The 19,953-nt window shown below is 41.0% G+C and overlaps 1 protein-coding gene across 1 annotated transcript; it reads right to left on the bottom strand.

Annotated features, from left to right (window-relative positions):
* Positions 1–5,325: 5,325 nt before the first annotated feature.
* Positions 5,326–19,082, bottom strand: LOC113406405 (serine/threonine-protein kinase SIK2). Its single transcript, XM_026651105.2, has 14 exons — positions 19,045–19,082; positions 17,756–17,979; positions 16,767–16,883; positions 14,077–14,140; positions 13,686–13,847; positions 13,082–13,206; positions 12,842–12,965; positions 11,649–11,872; positions 11,177–11,326; positions 10,293–10,415; positions 9,787–10,009; positions 8,866–9,141; positions 8,080–8,311; positions 5,326–7,381 (listed from the first exon to the last, which is right to left on the bottom strand). The coding sequence occupies exons 2-14, from the start codon at positions 17,906–17,908 to the stop codon at positions 6,958–6,960; spliced, it is 2,397 nt and encodes a 798-aa protein (XP_026506890.1). The 5' UTR covers positions 17,909–17,979; positions 19,045–19,082; the 3' UTR covers positions 5,326–6,957.
* Positions 19,083–19,953: the final 871 nt, after the last annotated feature.

Genomic DNA, 19,953 nt, shown 5'->3' with positions numbered 1-19,953 from the left:
AATTGGCTGAATTTGGCCAATTACTTTATCATTCTAGTATTGAACTGGCATTGAATCAGAACAGAGAATTCAGGCTGCTGGATCTCTGTACTTCTGGTATCACAAATGGATCTACCATTTCACCAAGAAGTTTGTAAGTTTGGAAATATTAATTTTAATTAAAAGATTTAGGACATTGTCACATACAATGGACCTGATGCTGCAATATATAAGTTGGTGGTAGCCTAATGGACGTGGGATTGGTCCCACAGCAGTCCTAGTCAGATGGGCTAACAATTCCTCTGCTGAGCAAAATAAGTATTTTCCTTTTAAAGATGAACTGCAAAGCTGAAATCAAAACAGAGTTAAAGTCCAGAAATGCTAGCCAGCTTGCAGGAGTCCCATTCAATGTCTAAGTAACTGTAAATTACTTTACCAAAAAAACCTCTCCTCCATTGTAAAATCCCATGGAATTTCCTGGTTACTAAGAAATCCCAGAATGCATCTGTCATTGACATCACTCATACAATTAATCTCATGCAGTTCATGATAGAGAGGACTGCAAATGATTAATTCATTCTTAGAAATCGTGGCCTGGGACCTGTCTCCTGCACTAGCACAAAACACACCAAGTGGAACTAGGTATCTCCCTATTCTTAATTTTCATCTCAAGCTTGAATTCCGCCCCACTTCCCTTTCTTCTTTTGGCAAAATGAGCGAAATAGTGCCTGCATCCCTGTTGGCATGTCAGACACATTTAAATAAACCACACTATTAGTAGATGCCAGTTTACATGAGCGAGCCCAATGGCTTGAGAAAATGTCATCTAATCCCATCAAGTAGGTTGTTTCTCACCCTCTGCTCTCACGTGAGCATTACTCATTAGTCCACATACCTTGGGTGCATCATAAACATCAGGAACATATCCAAATCATTCACAATAAAGATTGGGTAATTAAGAACTACAACTACAGACCACACCTCCCTGTGTCAAAGCCATTAGGAAGGTGTTGCTGAAACCCTTTAAAACCACTTGAGCATCGAGCCCAAACAAGTGAGTTGGCAACTTTTTCTTCTCTGGGACAGTTAAAGATTTAGCCGTTCACCTCCAGATTTAATTGAATTCATTCTGTTTAGTTCCCATTAAAACCATTTTTAAAACTAAAGAAAGAATTGTAGGAAAGTACCCTACTGCATCACAGACACTTTCTCAAAAGTTAGAGTAAGGTGGATCATGCAAATAATTGTCTGAATGGTCATTCAGACTTTAATTAATTTGGCTCACCCATGTTCTTGTGGTGTTCACTTTTCATGAACAGCAGAGGCCAAAAATGTTAATGGAAAATGAATTTTAAAGCCACATGTGTAAGTATTGCTGGAAATCAAATTATAAATTTTCAGTAGAGATGCTTGCACATTCATTCACTGGAATAGGAAAAATACCATAAGACCTAACTGATCAATCACAACTAGGCAACGGGGCTCAAATTTGGAATATTACCTCTCAATCCAGAGTAAAAAAGTTCAAAAAGATCAAATACATTCCAATAAATACAAGAATAATGTTGTTTGCAGGGATTCTGCAGGCAGAAAAGGGAAGCTAAGATCAAACTGTTTCTTGCAATTTATACTTTTAGCTCTACCTGGTGCTTAATATTCTAATTTTTGCAAGATGTTGCTTACAAGTACAGGGCTTTTTTGCAAATATCGCAGGTGTTTTGCAATAACAGAGACTGTAGATCTAAGCTCCCTTCCTCCCCTGGAGTAAGGGAATGATCTTACACAATCAGCTAGGTTATGTTTAGCTATTATAAAGGGGAATTTGAAAGAAGTCGTCAGCATGATAGACAATAAGCACTTGGCTGGAATTTGTAAAATCCCTGCCAGCTCCTGACTGTGACAAATGTTCTCCTGAACACAAAATAAACACAGAAGTGGCAAAAACCAATCGCAAGAGATCCATGGAAAGGGACATAAGATAAATGTAAAAAAAATAAAGAGCCCAGTGCATGATAATAGAAAAGATCCATGAATGTATCAAAATTCATTGACTCAAGGCTGAAGATGAAACAGTCCACCTTTGGGAATCATTTCAAAGCAGGGTCTCAATGCACTGTAAATACTGCACATAAATTGCCAGATCCTCAACTGTCATAAAGCAGTGTCATTCCATTGATTATAAATTCTCAGGACCAGTTCAAGTGATGAAATAGGCTTTTCCTCTTCACTACCATTAGATGGATACCAAGCTTAGGACCATTGGACCAGATCCTCAATTGGTGTAAATTGGCGTTACTCTATCAAATCAATGCTAGATTGATGGCAATGAGAAGTAGTGAATTTCTCTTTGCACTGACTAGATACAGCACAGAGAACAGCTTAAGCTAAGCTCCGCCCTTCACTGCCAACGTGTTGTTAGCCACATTTTGGATCGAGTCCCCACATGGATGAAAGTTAGTTTGGTCCCCAAACCAATTCAATTCTTCTTCACTGGCAGCCTCAGCACAGTGAGTGATGCTGGTTAGTGCAATGAAGGTGGTTAGAGATAAGGCAGGACTTGTATATGAAGCTGTGCCAACAGAAGCCCTCTTCTGTGGCACAGCTACGCCTACCCTAGGGGCTGCGTCAGCATAGTTATGTCTTTAGGGGTGTCATCCTCACACCCCTGACCGCCGTAGCTGCTGGTATAGATTTAAAGTGTAGGCCAGCCCTGACAGTGAAACTTTATATACATGGAAACTATGTCCAGGGAGCTAAGAATTTTTTTTTACTGTTATTTCACAGATCTACCAAGTCATGGTGCTTTGGTCTCTACACACTCATGGACCAGATCCTCAGATGGCATAAATTGAAGTCAGTGGAGCTACACTGATTTATACCAGCTGAGGATCTAGTTCTCATGCTTTGCCGCATGTGAAGTGTTCACCTGGATAATGTGACTATAAACATTGCATTCAGTTGCTGGACGATGACTCTTGGGATTTTTGTTTGACCAATTTACATTAAAAATACGTTTAAAGGCCCAGTTTTTAAAAGGTTATATGGGGGCACAGGGCCTAAATTTGTATGCAGCCACATCAAAATTACAGCCAGGTGTACACATGTACAATATTTTTGGCAGTTTACTTCTGCGTGTGCACTGGAAGAGGCAAATGCATATAGAAACCTGCAGCCTTCTATTAAGTCCAAATGCATATGCAAATAAGCGACATATCAAGACTGCCAGCATCTCTCGCTGTCTGAAAACAGGATACAAACCAAACTTTTCTCCAGCCGATATCCATCTTCTGGTCAATTTGGTAGTCCTCTGCAAGCTATGCAGCTCTTCCTCCTCAGTTCCCAGGGCAGGAGAATAATCTTTTGCAAATCCAAGGCACGGTTTGTGGGACACCAAAAGCAAGATTCAATGCTGAGACCTTGCATTCCTGAAACAATCTCAAAACAAAACTTGAGACACCTGATGGACAGAACACCTCAATATGTAGCACAACTGGCAGCCTAGCCACTCCTTTCTTAACACCATTGTCTTGCCCCTCCCCAGCCCCACATTCCCTTGCCCTTCCTACTCCCTGCCCCCTAAAATTCCTGTCCTTCACATTCCTGTCTCCAGTCTGTTCCTGCACCCCCACATTCTCCTGCATCCAGTCTCTACTCCGTCCCATTTCCCATGTCTCCTGCCTGGATCACACATGGCAAGTAGGTAAAGCCATCTTCACTAGCTTCAATCCCATTGGAAACAATGGTGGATGGTAGCACTATTTAGCGGGGGCAGTCTCATTTCCACCTGCGAATGCTGTCGGGAGAGGGCAGCCATCTCAGCGGAGAGGAGCCTGGCTTCAGTCCCACTACGAACTAGAGATGGTAGTTGCCTTTGCTAAGAAATGACCAGTTACAAGCAAAGGCCAGCTTTCTCCTGAACATCTTTAAATAAATAACCCCCAACTAGTCTTATTTATGACTTACTGTATTTAAAAATACTGACTTAAAATTCAGAGGCAGCTGTTAAATTCTCTTACAACTGTTGGTGCTCTAGTTAAGCCCAAATCTTTTTGAAGATTATGATTTACATTCCTAAATTAATTTCTCAAATTAAAATTTAAAAAGTTAATATTGAAGGGAAAAATGGAACCTCTACAAATGCCAGAATCCTCTGTGCTCACTGTAGTGCCTTACTCGGCCTAGGGCCTCTCTCAGCTCAAGGGGACATGGATGAAATTCTTGTCTACTGGGAACAGAACCAAGCTTAAACCATTTGCATTGCATAGACCACTGTACTGTCAGATACCATCACTTGATTACCACAGATGTGGACTAGATTCTGACATTACCTACAGGTGAAAGGCTCAATTACCATCCCTCTAAGACAGCTATTCCTCTTATTTAGTAATGTAATAAAAATGCCAGTAATATCCTATGGACTTAAGTTTTAAATGAAGTGTAAAATCCACAAATCATACAGAAATAAGTGAAGTTGATATGTCAGAGCTTCTCAGAAGAAAAAGCCCGGCAGAATCAAGTTACAATACACAAAACAAAAATATTTTAAAACATTTTTATTTAAATATTAAATAACACATCAATCATTTTGGTGTCCATTTCTCATTTTAACATAAGAAATAAAATGATCTATTCAGTCATGGTAAAAAATAAACTATACATCTTAATTAAACCAATCACATAGTGTCTTTAAATAGCCTATTGCATTGTAGTCTGCAGAACAGCACTGTCAAGATATCTACAAAAACCAAACATTAAAAGTGACCTCTTTCTGACCAGGAATAATTCCAAAGAGGCTCTACAGCAATTGGAAAAGGAAACACAAACAGAAAAACCTATGAAAGTAAAGTGCTTGTCATTGCTTAGAACAGGAAACAAAAGACTTTCTGTGGCCTTTGATCTATGGCATTAAAACAAATGTAGAAAAGAAAACAATTCTGTGTATTAAGTATGTGTGCTAGCTCATGAAACAATGATGGCAAAGTTGCTGCTCTGTGATGAGCTAGCTTCTTTCCCTCCCTCCTCCCTCTCCCCCTTTAAAAAAGAAAAACAAACACTTTGCAAATTAGCATGAGACTTTGGTGTTTTCTCTGCTGCAAGGCACCAGTCGAAGATTCAATCTAAGTACTTTCCCGACACCTTGAAGCTTCCAGACCACATAGCAGCAGCAAGCTAGACATATATCAATACAGACACGCAGATACTGTACACAGATAAAAAGGTAATTTATGAAAAGCCACAGACACTGAGCCACATAACGCCTTTACCCCTTCCCCCTCAAACCAATTAACCTGGTTGATCTTTGGCTTTTTTTTTTTTTTTTTAATTAGGTTTTTTTTTTTTGTTTGTTTGTTTTTAAATGTGTAATACTGCAGGTTGCAAGAAGCCAAGGTAACTTGAAGGCACCCTGTGTCACACTAAAGAGCTGGGTCCTTTAAGCATTTAGATAGAATGAAACTATTTTTCTGACATTCGGATGGTAACTTTTGGCTAAGCTGGCTCACTGCTTGCTCACCTGCTACCAAAGCTGAACCCTCACCCCACCAATTCTTGTAGGAGGTTGTGGTCTATTATCCCCTTTATACACACGAACTTCCATTGACACCAACATAAGTCACGCTCTGTGAGAGAGGGAGTTTACACCAGAAGCACAATAAAAGCATATTACAAAGTATAAAAAAATAAGTAGTGTATATATTGTTTTCTGCTTCCTATTTATACACATATACAGTATTAAAAACCATACATAAACACCTAATCAAAAACCTCATTGATAATATGCCAAAAAAACCCCAAACAAACCAAAAAACCAAAAACGAACACCCAAAGATTGTGCTGTTTCACTCAGTTTTGATAGTTTTGTTCAGAAATAGCTGTACTCCTTTAGAGTAGAATTCTGTTCTAGCCTATTCCTTTTGTCTTTGTACAATTATAACCTAGATATTGCACGTTTCCCAAGAGTCAGTTCTAGCTGGACCCTGATAATGAAATGCGTAAAAATGTAATTAGCAGCAGAAATAAAATGTGCAGCACTAAGAAATATCCCTCAGGCAACTTCAAAGGCAACATCTGGGGGGCTTTTTGAAAGAAATAGTTCCACCCCACAGCCCAATTTTACTAATTTCAATCCCAGTGCCTCTGCAGGAATACAGGGAAAACAACTTAGACAACATTTATGAAAAGATTCCTAGAGATTTAGAACAAAAACAAAAAAGACATTACACAATTTGGATCATGATATCAGGGGATAAAATTCCAAGAGAGATTAATTGCTTCTGTGCTAACAATTAGAACTTTTTTTTAGCTGTTCTAGATGATATATCAAGCAAGAAGTTCACAGTTTTCATTTAAAGCATAAGTGTTTTTAGGGAGGAGGTGTTGGTTCCTTTAAAGTGAGTATAAACTAAACAAAAACAAATGGCAATGCTTCCATTTTTAATTTTATCAATGCATAATGTTGCATGCCACTGTTTTTTTAAGAGGTAATCAGCTTCACAAGCCCATAAATGAATATTGTGAAAAAGGGAGGCTCTGGTCCCTTCTTTGAAAAGCCTCTCCCTGCTGTGTCACCACTACTGACAGCTGTTAAAAGTCTTGCATAACAGCAGAGCTGTATTGGTCTGACTTGAGTACAGTACCAAAGTGTTCTACCCGGCCTCATCCATCCCTGCTCCCACCCCCTACCCACCCCTCATTTCACCCTTCATTATTTTTCTTCAAAAACGTTTTTCAGTTTCTATTCATATTTGTTCAGTGCAAGAATAATAGAAGCCAAAAGACATACATATTGCTTGTTTCAGTTCTATAAAGTTGTTAGCTTTCTGAACCAGACAGCCTCTTCACATACTTCAAAATTTATTGCTTCTGAGAGTCACTCATCCACACGCCACAAGCCATCCATGGAACTCTAATGCTGTGGAACGATGGTGGAAGTCCTTTGCAAAAATAAAAGAGGCGTGTGAGCTACAACAGCAGGAGCTCTCATTTCACCAGGACAAATTTCCCTAGCTGGCTGGAAGTGAGGTCCTCCATTTCACAGTCCCCATTCTGCAAAGTGACAGCATCGTAGCTCGGAGACTGCACAGAGAAATTCTGTTGCTGAGAGAAGTTGTTGTTGGTGATCGGAGAGACATTGCTACTGATGTACAGCTGGGTGTCTAGAAGATGAGCAGCTGAAGACACTGGTGAGACACTGACTCCAAAGAGGTGAGGTTGGAGCAGCTGGGTGTTGCCACCAAATGCCAGCTCAAATGAGTTCTCCCTTCGTAGCTCTGACAGCAGAAGAGAGTTAGATGTTTTGTAAGTGTCTGTACTGTCAGGAGAGAGGATGCAGTGTGTTGCAGACACCCGAGAGGACTGGTGACATGTTGGCTGGATCAACTGGTGATGCTGTAACTGGAGCATTCTGAATAGGATTCAAGAGTGAAGGAAATTAATACTTCTTGATCACGCTGTTCTTCCCTGTAGCACTTCCCCAACAATTACTGACCTTACTGGTGCATTTAAAGCAACAGTTTAGTAATGCTAGATACAAATATGGTAATCTTTGGAAGTTACAACAGAATAATTAGGTCACAATTTGGTCTGCTATGAATATACATTTAAGTGATTAAGGACTGTGCTTCACTTGTGAGCTGTAACTCTACCAAATTACAAGGCCCTATATCCATGCCACAGGAAAGTTGCAGAAAGGGGAAAGAATCTTTCCCCCAAATTAAACAAAAATAAAGCTCTGACAGGCAGAAATAGTACGTTTTGCCCTTCCAATACATATGGCTTTTGATGTGACTATCTTAAAATCTACGTGATGATCTTAAAACCTAATGACTCCTGTGAAATATGTAGGTCAGCATCATACTCATTTCACAAATATCTTCTCTGTAACTCTGCTTATATAAGAGGCTTGTCTGCTGTCACATGGCAAGAGCCAGGAAGAGAACCCAGTAGTCCTAACCCTCAACCTCGTTCCCTAACCAAAAACGAGATATTATGAAAAAAGAACATCTCTTTGTAGAGGAAGCTCAAAACGGAGTATAATGTCCTTACAAACAGATGGTATGTCCCTGCCTTGTTTGAGTCTCTATATTAAGCACGCTTTCTCACCTCTGCTGTTGCAGCACCTCCTCTAGCAGGCTTCGGCCCTCTCTGCTGCTTCCTCCATTGCTGTACATGCACGTGTTCTGCTGAGAATGCTGGAAAGGGCTCATGCCACTGCGTGCTGCCCGAGTGGATGAAGACTGGCACACCTGGCGAGCAAAGCCCTTGATTTTGTTCAGCCCAAGGAAACCTTTGGCTCTAGCATTCTTTCGTAACTGTTGTCTAAATGCCTTCAAGCCTAGAGGCAAGAAAAACATTTTTTTTTTATTCGTCATTAGCGTTTTGCCTGGATGCCCATCTGGGTGCTTCACTTCTTCATCGATCAGCAATTCCCAACCTCTCTGGGCAATTGCACTAGTTTACCAGAGACTTCAGGTGAACCAGACACTTCACATTCATCTGCATGCCCTATGGTCAGCAACGAAGCTTATGCACATGCAAGACTATGGTTTGGGGCAGCTCAAGTGCGACTGTAGACTGGGGCATGTACAACTAAATTGAAAGTGGGCAGTAGTGTTGTACTGGACTCAATGTAAAAAAGAGTGGAATGCCTAGGATAGCAGTCAGAGAAATGGGAAATTCTATATTGGTACGTGGAGCCAGCATTTGGGAACCTCTGGTGTAGGTGACTTACATGAAGTCAAGTTATCCTTCATGTTCTATGGCACTATCATGATGGACACCACAGAAAGCCCTAAGATCGATAAGTCAGAGTAAGCTTCCCAAAATATTACCGTGTGTTGCTAATTAGAAAAAAGTGTACAACCAACTATACAGCAAGAAAGGAATTACCTTGAGTTAATGAGGTATCAGATGCACGTCTTCCTTCCTGGAAGCTGACAGGCAGCAGAGAAGCACCTCCCATGCAGCCCTGGGCTTGCAGTCCTGGAGTGTCAGATTGGGAAGTCGGAAATGGTGATGTCATCCTGGCTGTGGCTGGGTTACCAGTCATTACTTGATCTGCCAAACAGCTGCTCAGAGCCACTGAGCTGTTGTTTGAAGATGAGGTGAGGCAGCTGTCTGAACTAGTTCCTTCTGTGGGGCTTGTCGAAGAGGAAATGACTATGCCTACAGACGAAGGGGAGAAGGGGAAGGTGAAGAGAGAACATTTCCAAAATGGAGTACAGAAAGAAAAAGTTGCCATCAGATTAGTCTGTCCACCTACACTGCAACTAAACATATCCTGCCAGCATCAAAAGTCTCAGACAACAACAGAACAGCAACTCATATTGTACTAGGACATGATTCCATGTGTGCACACTCAATGTAGAATTTGGTTCCCTGAGATCAGCACTTACTATGTGCTATTTGGCGCTAGAGCCCTAACATAGATTTTTGGGTTTTTTTTAATTGCACAAGACTCTCTCCTGCTCCAGCTAAGTCAATGGCAACATTGTTATTGATTCCAATAGACAAGGGACCCTACTCACTTTATGAGGTTTTACGGGGGTAGAGGGGTGCAGGAAGGAGTTTGGAGGGTATGATCTAAAGAACGTTTCTCTTTAAAAATATGTAGGTAACTACTGATAGCTGGGGTCTCTCCTGAGCAATACAACTGGGCAATATTATTTAATTTCTAGGAGAGTTTTCAGAAACCATGTTATTTAAATTAAAAAAAATACCAATGAGTGAACATTGCAGACCATTTATTACTGACCGTAGTCCACCCCTCACAGCCCATATTTCAGAGACCTTCCACCCTGCAGGACTTACATGGAGGGGTACACGGATAGAAATGAGTAGTGACTTCAGCCAGCGTATGCCTCCTGCTGGTGTTGCTGGGGAGGTGAAGAGGGTTGTAGGCCTTGATTTCCTCCTCCAGGTCTTTCTCCTGCCTCACCTCCTCGCTAATGGTGGTTTCTAGCAAACTGTTGGGAGAAATGGAGCGATTCCTGAAGAGACCATTGAAGTTGGGATCCACAGGAAAGAATACTGGCTGCAAAGACATTAGAATACAGGATATAAGTGAAAAGCTATTTATTTTTGCAAAAATATTCTCACTTGTTAGGAGCTCTGCAAAGCCCTTAATTGTGCCTTTATTATGCACATTGTGATGAAAGGCACTGTGACACTGTATTTATAGCTTAATGTTTAAATTTTGGGGAGGGAAGGGTGGAGAGGCGGAAGCAGGCAAGCGCTATATATACTTTTAACCTTTGTCATGTCAAATTGACAGAACAATAAAAACCTGTGGGTGACATTTAGCTGAGAGCACCAACCTGTAATGGACTGTTCATGTCACAATCCATTTCTGCTTGCAAGGATGACTGAATCAAGTTCTGAGGTTGATGGTAAAGCAGAGATGATCTCAGGGATTCACTTGCAAGGCTGTCTTGAGGCATCTGAAGGCAAAAATAGATTTAGAGAAGGCATCTTATAAACTGCCGTTCAAAACTTCAAATGTTTTTTGCATACTGAGTTTCTAAATCATCTTCCATCCAAGCTTCTCAAAGCATTTGGCAAGAATTAACAAATTTACCCTCCCAACACACACATAAGTAGGAACCTATGAAACTCCCTTTCACAGATGGAAAAGCTGAAGTACAGAGAGGTTAAGACAACTGCCTGAGGTGACATAAGTCTGTGGCGAGCAGGGAATATAACCCAGATCTCCTGATGTCAGTTCTGTGTCTCAATCACCACCCCAACCATCCTTTCTTTTTGTTAAAAAAAGAATGAAAGAAAAGACAATCCAACTGACTCATGGAATCTCTCTGAGGTGGCTGTAACAAGGAATCAGAGGAAGTTTCATTGCTGTGCTTCTGAAAGGGTATATTTTAATGAGAAGCCTGATCACTTGGTGAATTACTGACCAGCACTGGAGAGAGACTGTTCTTTGGACCACAAACTAGTGCCAGTTATTAGGAAATGGGCCATTAGTATTCAATCAAGCACCAAATTCAATCAGCAGCCTGCTGAAGAATGGAATATTGTACCCTCTAGCTTGAGGACAGAGATTAAGTTTGACTCAGAGGACCTCTCTATGGCTTTTCCATAACATTACCGGCAGCAATGTCGGCTAAATAAAGTAAATGATACAGCAGAGAAACAAAATAAGAATACCAGCAGATGTGACTTTATATTAGATAATTCACCTTCTTACCTCAATGTTGCTGAACTCAGAGCTCCTTGGTCTTTGCTGACGGCTGGTCACTGGACGATTGGACAACTGGTTGTTTCGGTACTCCTTGAGGCGCTCCAGGAGAAGATAATAAATTGCAGCAAAATGGTTGTAGCTGCTGTTTTGTAGAGACTAGAAGATATGAAAAGGATTAAGATACAGATGAATCAACTTGAACTCAAAAAGCAGCAACAGGAGATCAGATTTTAACAGCACTGTTCCAATAATTTGTGAATAAGTTTTACTGAACATTATACAGTTACACTGAATCAAAGTTAATTTTTGATCAGACACACATATATATAAAAATAAAACCGAGTAGCTAACCTCTTGTTCTTTCCTAAGTAACTGATTTGCATGCAAGTGTTGTCTAACCATCGGCACTTTATTAGTCACTGAGCAAGTAGCTAAGAAGTAAGCACCACTCATACTAGCAGGGCAAGCCAGAGCTCACCTCAACTGTTCTCCGCCTATCAATGCCAAGAGTCTGCATGATCCCAAGGACTTGCTCATTGTAGTCACCCAGGTTAGAGTTGTAGTTCTGCATGGAGAAGGACAAAGATTGCTGCTGCTGGAGAGAAGGGTCTGCTTGCATCCACTTGTGCTGCTTTATCTGGGCAATGGTTATTCGTTTAGTTGGGTCCACAACTAGCATCCGTCGGATTAGTGTTTCACAGTCTAGACAAAACAGAAAATGCCTTTAACAAGTGGTAAAAATAAAAGCCAGCCACATACAAGAGACTATTTGTTATTTTACTGCTGCATTTAGACAGCACTAGGAAGTCTCTTCAGCAACATTATAGCAGACCAGTTTTAGGTGGGTGCAATTCTATAGATGTTTCATCCACTTACAGTAAATCTGAATTTGGCACATAGTCCGTTATCGACACACCCTGCTGTTCTGCATACTAGCACTTACTTGTATGTAAGCAGCTTTGATTATTTTGTTAAGATAGGTAAGGGATGCTATTAAGGCCTAGCCCTCAACGCCAGGGAGAAATCAAGTTTACCTATTTTTAAACCCAAATGATCACAGTAGTAACAATATCCTTTAATTCCCCTTTTCACAAGGTTGTTTAAGGTTTAGCAATCTAGCTCATTCTTGTTGTTTTTACTGACCTTGATAGCATATTCTGAATTTTAAAATATATCACTTGTGTATAGTTAAAATATTTTAAGAGAACTACACCCACCTAAGAATTACAGTCTAATATTATTGAAATGTTATTTAACACACACACACACACCCCCAAAAAAAACCACCAACAACAAACAAAAAACCACACACTTGTTTCTCTAGCAAGGGCGTGAATTAGCCATTTTTAAAAAAAATCTATACTGAATCTAAGAAGGAGAAAGTGTAAACCCTTTAGATGTATTCAGATGTGTAACAGATCCCAGGAAAGAAAATGTGCTAGTTTATGCTGCAAGTACAACACTAAAGTAACTCTGCTGAAAACCTAAGAAAGGGAAAGTGCAATGTGTGATAGCAAAATATTCCCATCTGTCACTGCCCTGAAAAGATACAAAGGCAGAATCTAACAGATGGAGAGGCAGAAAACTGATTCCTTCACAAAAAGACCTAGATTACCAATCAGCCCCCTGTTAGTAGCCCCTTTTCTGGTGTTAAGGTTCCAGGAAACGCACCTTGGGACATGAAGTAGGGGATGCGGAATCGTCCCTCCAGCACTCTTTGTCTCAGAGTTGGTAAATTGGGTCCATCAAAAGGCAGAGAGCCACAAACGAGGACATACAGCACCACACCAAGGCTCTGTCAACAGAAAATAGCACAGCATGTAAGGGACTGGAGTAGAGTTAGCAATCATGAAAGCCCAGAAAGAGTTTGATGATGCATAAAATGTGAACACTACAGAACATAAAGCTTACCCATATATCAAGGTGAGGTCCTTCATATTCCTTGCCTTCAAAAACCTCAGGGGCTGCATAAGGTGGGCTTCCGCACCAAGTGGAGAGGGGCTCCCCTGATTTGTAGAAATTTCCAAATCCAAAGTCTGAAGTAAAGAGAAGAGTCTGGAGTGAGACTTCATTAAATACCAGGTTAACATTTCAAAATCAGAGAAAATGAAGGAAAAGCAGACTTGGGGCTTGTCTACATGGTGGGGTAATGCACAGTACAGTTCCTTAGTGCATTTATGGGAATTTTACCGTGCACCAGCAGAGTCTACATGGACCAATTAATGTGCAATACATTAGTGCACTTAAGAAATCACACCGCTGTAGTATGCCTTATCCCACCACGTACACAAGCCCTTATTGCATAGAAGTTCTACACTTATTCATTTAACCTAGGCTTTTTCAACAAGAGGATATATTCAGAAAAATAGTACTATCAGTATGTCCTATACAGCAGTTTTTAAAAGTTTTACTTTATCATACATATTTATAGGAACACCTAGCTCTAAGACTGTGGAAATAGGATTTCATTTCCTGCTTTATATTTTAGCAAAAGTAACCATGTAAATATTCTCACCTGCTAACTTGATATTCATGCTAGCATCTAACAGAAGGTTCTCAGTTTTGAGATCCCTGTGCACTATGTGATGGCTGTGACAGTATTCCACTGCAGAAAGGATCTGCCAGAACTTCTTTCGAGCTTCACTCTCGCTCAAGTGTCCATTGGAAGTCAAATGATCTGTAGCACACAAAAAATAAATATGAACAAGAATTAACACCTGGCAGTATGTTTTCATTATCCTGACGAAGCTGCATTCACCACTTGATATTTGTGACACCTGACTCTGACTTTTGGGAAAACTTCAACACTATGTCAAAAACATATCTTATTACCCTACATGAGTACTAACAATAAAGTAGGGTTTTCTAAATCTAGGTAAGTGTTAGTTATTTCAGTGAAAACTTACCAAACATTTCTCCATTTTTTGCAAACTCAGTAACAATGTAAAGCATATCCTTTGTCTCCATAACCTGTCAAGACAAAAAATTAGGACACATTACAAATGTAGATCTCTGAAATTGTTTTTACGAAAAAAAATGCATGTCCTAAATCTAGAACCTCTTAGTGCAATTATTTACAGTAACTGTAGGCAGCAAAGGCCTTCATTCCTGCACCGCAGTATTCCTTTCACATACAGAGCTATTCAGAAAGATAATGAATTAATGCTTGCATATCTAAAATACAATTGCTTGCTTCCTCCATACTCTTTTCCCCTCCCCCCCATGCCCTCAAAGGTCTATGAAATAGGCTTATGGAGTATTTCAGCAAGCTTTACTTCAATTGCAATACATTTTTTAATGAAAACAGAGTTCAGTAATCACTTTTGATCACTCAAGGACATTTTAAATTAAAAAAACAGGTTACCGGAATTCAAGGACTTTCTGCTAAAAAGGCTAGCAGATACTGAGATGATTAGAGCAGATATTTACAGCAAGAACACAGTGAAGAAGTGATACCATATACCCCAGTCCGACTTGGTATCAGATACGATACATTAGCCTGCAAGGTGACAGCTCTGCCGGGCAAGCAGCGAAAGCTTGCTGTTCGAGCAAACTCTATTGCTCCATGTCCGTCAACAGCAAGTGTCAATCCTAGCCAAAAGTTCATTTATTGAGCTAGTACTGATTTACTTTTAAACATTTGTTACTGACTTCTATAAAATAGGTTATAAACTAGCCAATATACTTTCTTTTTTGGAAGAAAACAAAACAAAAAAAAACCAACCCCGTACAGCATTTCACATATTTATTTTTAGTCACTGGGACATATTTTTCCTTTTTGTTTCAAATGTTAACATGAGCCATTTACCGAGAAGGGCTCTTCAATGAGAACTGTATTTTTTTCTCCTTAGGCAGAGGCTTACAACAGGTTAACAACCAAACAGGTGTCAATGCTACTTCAGAGGCCATAATTTTCAACTTTCTTTGAAAAAGGATATATGTCAAAGAGAGAGAAGGGAGCGCTCTCATCTCCCCTGCCCTCTCCCTGCCATGCCATGCACAAATCAAAACAAATAAAAAAGGGAGAAAAGGAAGAGAGGTTTCCAATTTTAAAAAATTGAAGGGAAGGAGTTTAAGTGTTCTGGGAAAGGTGCCAGCTGGATGAAAGTTAGATGCTGGTGTTGAAACTAAAACACAAAAAACCCAACATCAACACTGGTATGTCATCTAATTCCACCCCTACTTCTCAGTGGCCAACAAATAGGTACAGTATCAGTTACAACAACAAAGAGAAAATTCAGTTGGAAAGTTAAACTGTGATCTATTACCTGTGTCATTTGTTCAGTTAAATAATCTGGTTCAATAAGGTGGGATTTAAACTACTTTTCTAGAGCCTTGAAATACAATTTTCACCTGCATCATTCCACTGAAGTGCAATCAACAGAACTGTTAAAATATCTTTATGTATCCTATGTAGCCTTACAGGCAAGAGTGATGTCAATCAAACATTAATGTCAAATAATTTTTTCATGATTAATAATACAAATATCAAGTACTCAATGGATGTTAAGCGCTTTAATAACCAATGTCTTCACTTAAGCACCTGCCTTACTGGCTCTTCTACTCTACTGTGTGTTAATTGACCTCCACAACATAAAAACAAACAGGTAAAGATCCAAACTGATGATAGTATTTACTACTTCACACTGCATTTCAGACCTGCCGCTAGATTTCTAAATCCATCTTTTACCCTTCCCCCTCTCACAGACAAATCGTGATACCACATCTTCTAAAATCCATATGGTACTGTTTAAGACGATTAGGGGGAACTTACACCAAATGCCAATTAGATCAAATATTTAGCATTTTCAAAGCAGTCCTTGCTCATCAGGCAGCAGTGATCCTATTTTCTGCACAGCACACTAGTCTGTCCTTACACTTAATGGAACAAGAACTGAACTAAATTAAAATACCCACTCAAAAATAAAATGTGGAAGATGTTGGGTTGTTTTTTGTTCCTTTTTTTTTTTGTTAGTTTTGGAAACTAACAAACATAATTAGTGTAAGGAGCAAACAAATGCATAATGGCCCATAGTTGTAAAATCTTTACATAAGGTAAAAATGCATTTTTTTTAATTCACAAATTTTAAAACAGCTCAGTTTGACCATTGATTCACTATTTGAGAGGTTTCAATAAAAATGACCTTCAAGTTTGGTTCTGTTTTATTTTACAAGAGCTTAAATTTTGCTAGTATAATTTGCAAGTAGGATATTTCTATAGCTCTTAAAAACTGAAAAAGCAGAAGCATCAGGGGAAAAATGAGTTCCTTAGAAATACAAATAGCCAATTCCATCAATTTCAAGATCAATTCCACTTGATCCAAAACTAACTTGAGTCAATTTTGACTCTTTCCACTAAAATTAAAACACCCCACACTCAGGTTAATCAAAGGATAAACCTGCTAAAAGAGAACAATGAAAAAAAAATCTTAAATACAATGCTTATTGTATTTGTTTAAATACTTCAAAAAGTACAATGTGAGTTCTCTCCCTGCACGTGTGATTTAAAACCATGTGCAAGATAAGATCATTAGCAACCAAACCCATGGGATGTAAGTACATCTAACATGAATGCAGTCATCAGAACAGATCTTACCTGATACAGCTTGATAATGTGGGGGTGGTTCAAAAGCTTCATTATCTGGACCTCTCTATAAATTTTCTCCAGGTTGCTTGGATCTAATCTTGTTTTGTCTATAATCTTTATTGCAACCTATAAATTTAAAACACAAACCCAGACATTTATAAAATATGTACTTATGCTGCTGAAATTCTGAATAGTTCAAAACAAAACAACTCTAAAGTGCCTGAGTTCTGCCAAACTGATTCTTGTTTCCATTATTAAATGCAGGCTGTACAATATATTTTAAATTTCTCTGTTTCACATAAAAAGGTTACATATAAAGTAATGAACTGAACTACAGTTCTGATTTCTGCAAAAGACCTATTAAGTCACCTAATCCATACCCCCTTAATGCAGGATCATCCCCGATAAACTATTTTCTATTGCATTGCCTAGTCTGGTTTTAACACGCAGATTGCAAAATTTATTTATTTTAATTTATAAACCAACCAATAAGAAAAAACCTCTTTACTCGTATAGATTTAAAAATGCAAAATTCTTAGGTTTTTTTCTGAATAACTTCCTCATTTAATGAAAAACAAATTAAGGAACTCTAAAGTCTAAATAAGATTTTATGCTCTCTTTCTACACAAATTACTTTAAATTTGCACAACCCTAGCTACTCTCTAAGAATCCACATAGGGCTAAATAATTAAATTGCAGTGTTAAAACAGTTGGCAATATTTTCTTAAATCTATTTTTGTGTTTTTGTTTTACATCAGCTGTGTTTATTATACCACTAAGAAACAAACAAAAAAAACCTCACCTATAGTTTTATCAATTATTACTATCACACTTAATCTTTAGCCATGATTATATTTTGTATAGTACCACAATCTTACTGTATGTTAGTTTATTTCACCACATTTGTGGGGGTAGGGGGGCGGAATTTACCCAGAAAGTTTCATGCCCTTTAAAATTTGGTTTCCTATATGAAACTATAGAGTAGATTTCACACCCACCTGCGTTTTGGTTACTCTGTGCCTGGCCAGCTTTACCACTGCAAAATTTCCTTTTCCCAAGGTCCTCTCAATATCATAAAATCCAACCCGGAGAGGCCTTCGCTGGGCTTGATTTGGAGTGGGAACAGAGGTATAATCTGACATGATCACCATGGCTTAGATTTTGGTGGGCAACAAGCAATATTTAGAAGGTATGCATAAGCGCTCCTCTTTAAGCCTAGAACCTGTGTGAAGATAAAACAGACACTGATAAATCAAAGGGAGCTTTTGCTTTCTCCTCCAGATAATAACACTCAAATAACACTAAGCAGATTTTAAAGGTTTCACCAAATCTTTAAATTGTGCAGGGTGGAAAGCTTTGAACTAGCCAGGCAGACTGCACAACCCAACTTCTTGGAGACATAGACCAACTTTCCCCTGTGCTTCGCTCAGAGCCCGAGATTAGTTATGAAACAGCCTAGGAGTCTCTTCCTAGCAAAAGCCCGGTATTAGCGATACACCGCAAAGAGCAGCTAATAGAGACATCCCACTCCCATTCATAGCCATGCACTTTTCAGATCCCTGGGATTCAGCCCTATCCCTGGTTCCACTTGGAAGAGCTTCCCAATTATCAGAGTGGGTAGCCCCGTTAGTCTGTATCAGCAAAAACAAGGAGTCCTTGTGGCACCTTAGAGACTAACAAATTGATTTGGGCATAAGCTTTAGTGGGCTAAAAACCACTTCATCAGATGCATGCAAGTGGGTTCTAGCCCACAAAAGCTTATGCCCAAATCAATCTGTTAGTCTCTAAGGTGCCACAAGGACTCCTCCTTGTTGTTCCAAATTATAGCGACCAGATGCCCTGATATAGGAACACTCCCAATATTGGGGCTTTGTCTTATATGGGCGCCTATCACCCCGCACCTCCTGTCCTGGTTTTTCACACTTGCTACCTGGTCACCAAGCCGCTGCCAACCTAGTCCCCCAGCCCAAAGAGGCATCGCTAATAGCAGCCACCCCCCACCCTGCCGCAGCCCTGAGCACCCAGCAGGGACCGCAGCTCTCCCCGCGGAGCCTCCGCGACCCAGCGAGAGGCTTCCCCGCCGGGCGCGCTCTGGGCTGCGGCTCCCCGCCTGCGGAGAGGAGCCCGGCGCCCGAAGACGGAGGGAAGGGGAGATAAGGCGCTTCGCTCCTGTCCCCGCAGCGCCGCCTGCCCGCGGCTCTCCCCGGGCGCCCCCCGCTTCCCGCCCGGGCGCTCCCCAGCAGCTGCCCCGCGCGCTCCTCAGGCAGCGCCGCGCGGCTCCGGGTACCTGCGCGCGGGGGCTCCCCAGTCCCCGGCTCTCGCCGCACTACTGCTCCAGCGGCTGCCTCCGCGCGCTCTGGCGTGCTGCTGGGGGCAGAGGAGCACGCGGGATCCCCCTTCTCCCGCCCACTGCCCCCCCTCCGAAAACCGAGACAGACCCATTGACGTCACTTTGACGCCAGAGAGACGCGCGCCCAAGCGCGAGGCTGAATGAGAGCGAGACATCGGGCCGTTGCCAAGAGACGAACTGTTCTGACGCGCGGGCTGATGGAGCCGTCGTCCCGGAGACCAATGGGCGGTGACGTCAGGGCAAAGGGGGGGCAACCGGGCACCTGTCCCGGCGTCACGTGACCCGTTTGTTATCATTGTGGGGTCGCCCCCTGCCGGAGCCGCCGCGGCCCGGATTAACCCCCAGCGGGCTGGAGCCGGGCCATGAATTAACCCCCCGCGCGCCAGAGCCGAAGTGACTAAGGAAGCCGCCCCAGACCAAATTAGCCCCTGACTACTAGGACCACCCAGGAGCCCTTAACCCCTTCGGTGCCGGGGCCCAGGCAGGGACGTTAACCCCCGGATCGCCTGTCTGCACTAGGGGAAAAATGTGTTTTTACCATGGTGTTTCCTAGCCTGGGAGCACCGTGTGAGGGACCCTATCGAGACAGTAAGCTCTGGTGTCGTGTAGCTGTCGCGCTTCGTGTGCACCAACTCCCCACAAACTAGAGCCAACATTGGATTAACCCTTTGCCTGTTGGAGCAGCAGTGGCACAGATTAGAAACTGGATGTTTAGAAGAGAACGATGATGACATGGGGATTAAACCCTGCATGCAGGGAGTGAAGAGGGGATGGCACTTGTTGCCAGCTCTCACTATTATATTGCATGTTATGCAGTATTGGGTGTTTTTCTTAAAGCCCTAGCTC

The sequence above is a fragment of the Terrapene carolina genome, unplaced genomic scaffold (genome assembly GCF_002925995.2).
Source record: "Terrapene carolina triunguis isolate 2854851 unplaced genomic scaffold, T_m_triunguis-2.0 Scaffold30, whole genome shotgun sequence".
Classification (NCBI taxonomy): Eukaryota; Metazoa; Chordata; order Testudines; family Emydidae; genus Terrapene; species Terrapene triunguis.
This window is presented reverse-complemented; position numbering and strand designations above follow the sequence as displayed.

Bases quoted from the DNA above. Each gene is read 5' to 3' on its own strand.
- LOC113406405 (XM_026651105.2), bottom strand. From the start codon at position 17,908: ATGGTGATCATGTCAGATTATACCTCTGTTCCCACTCCAAATCAAGCC. The intron at 12,966-13,081 runs GTAAGCTTTATG...TTCTGTTGACAG, and splicing joins GACCTCACCTTGATATATGG to AGCCTTGGTGTGGTGCTGTA. The intron at 10,416-11,176 runs GTAAGAAGGTGA...TTTTGCCTTCAG, and splicing joins CTGAGTTCAGCAACATTGAG to ATGCCTCAAGACAGCCTTGC.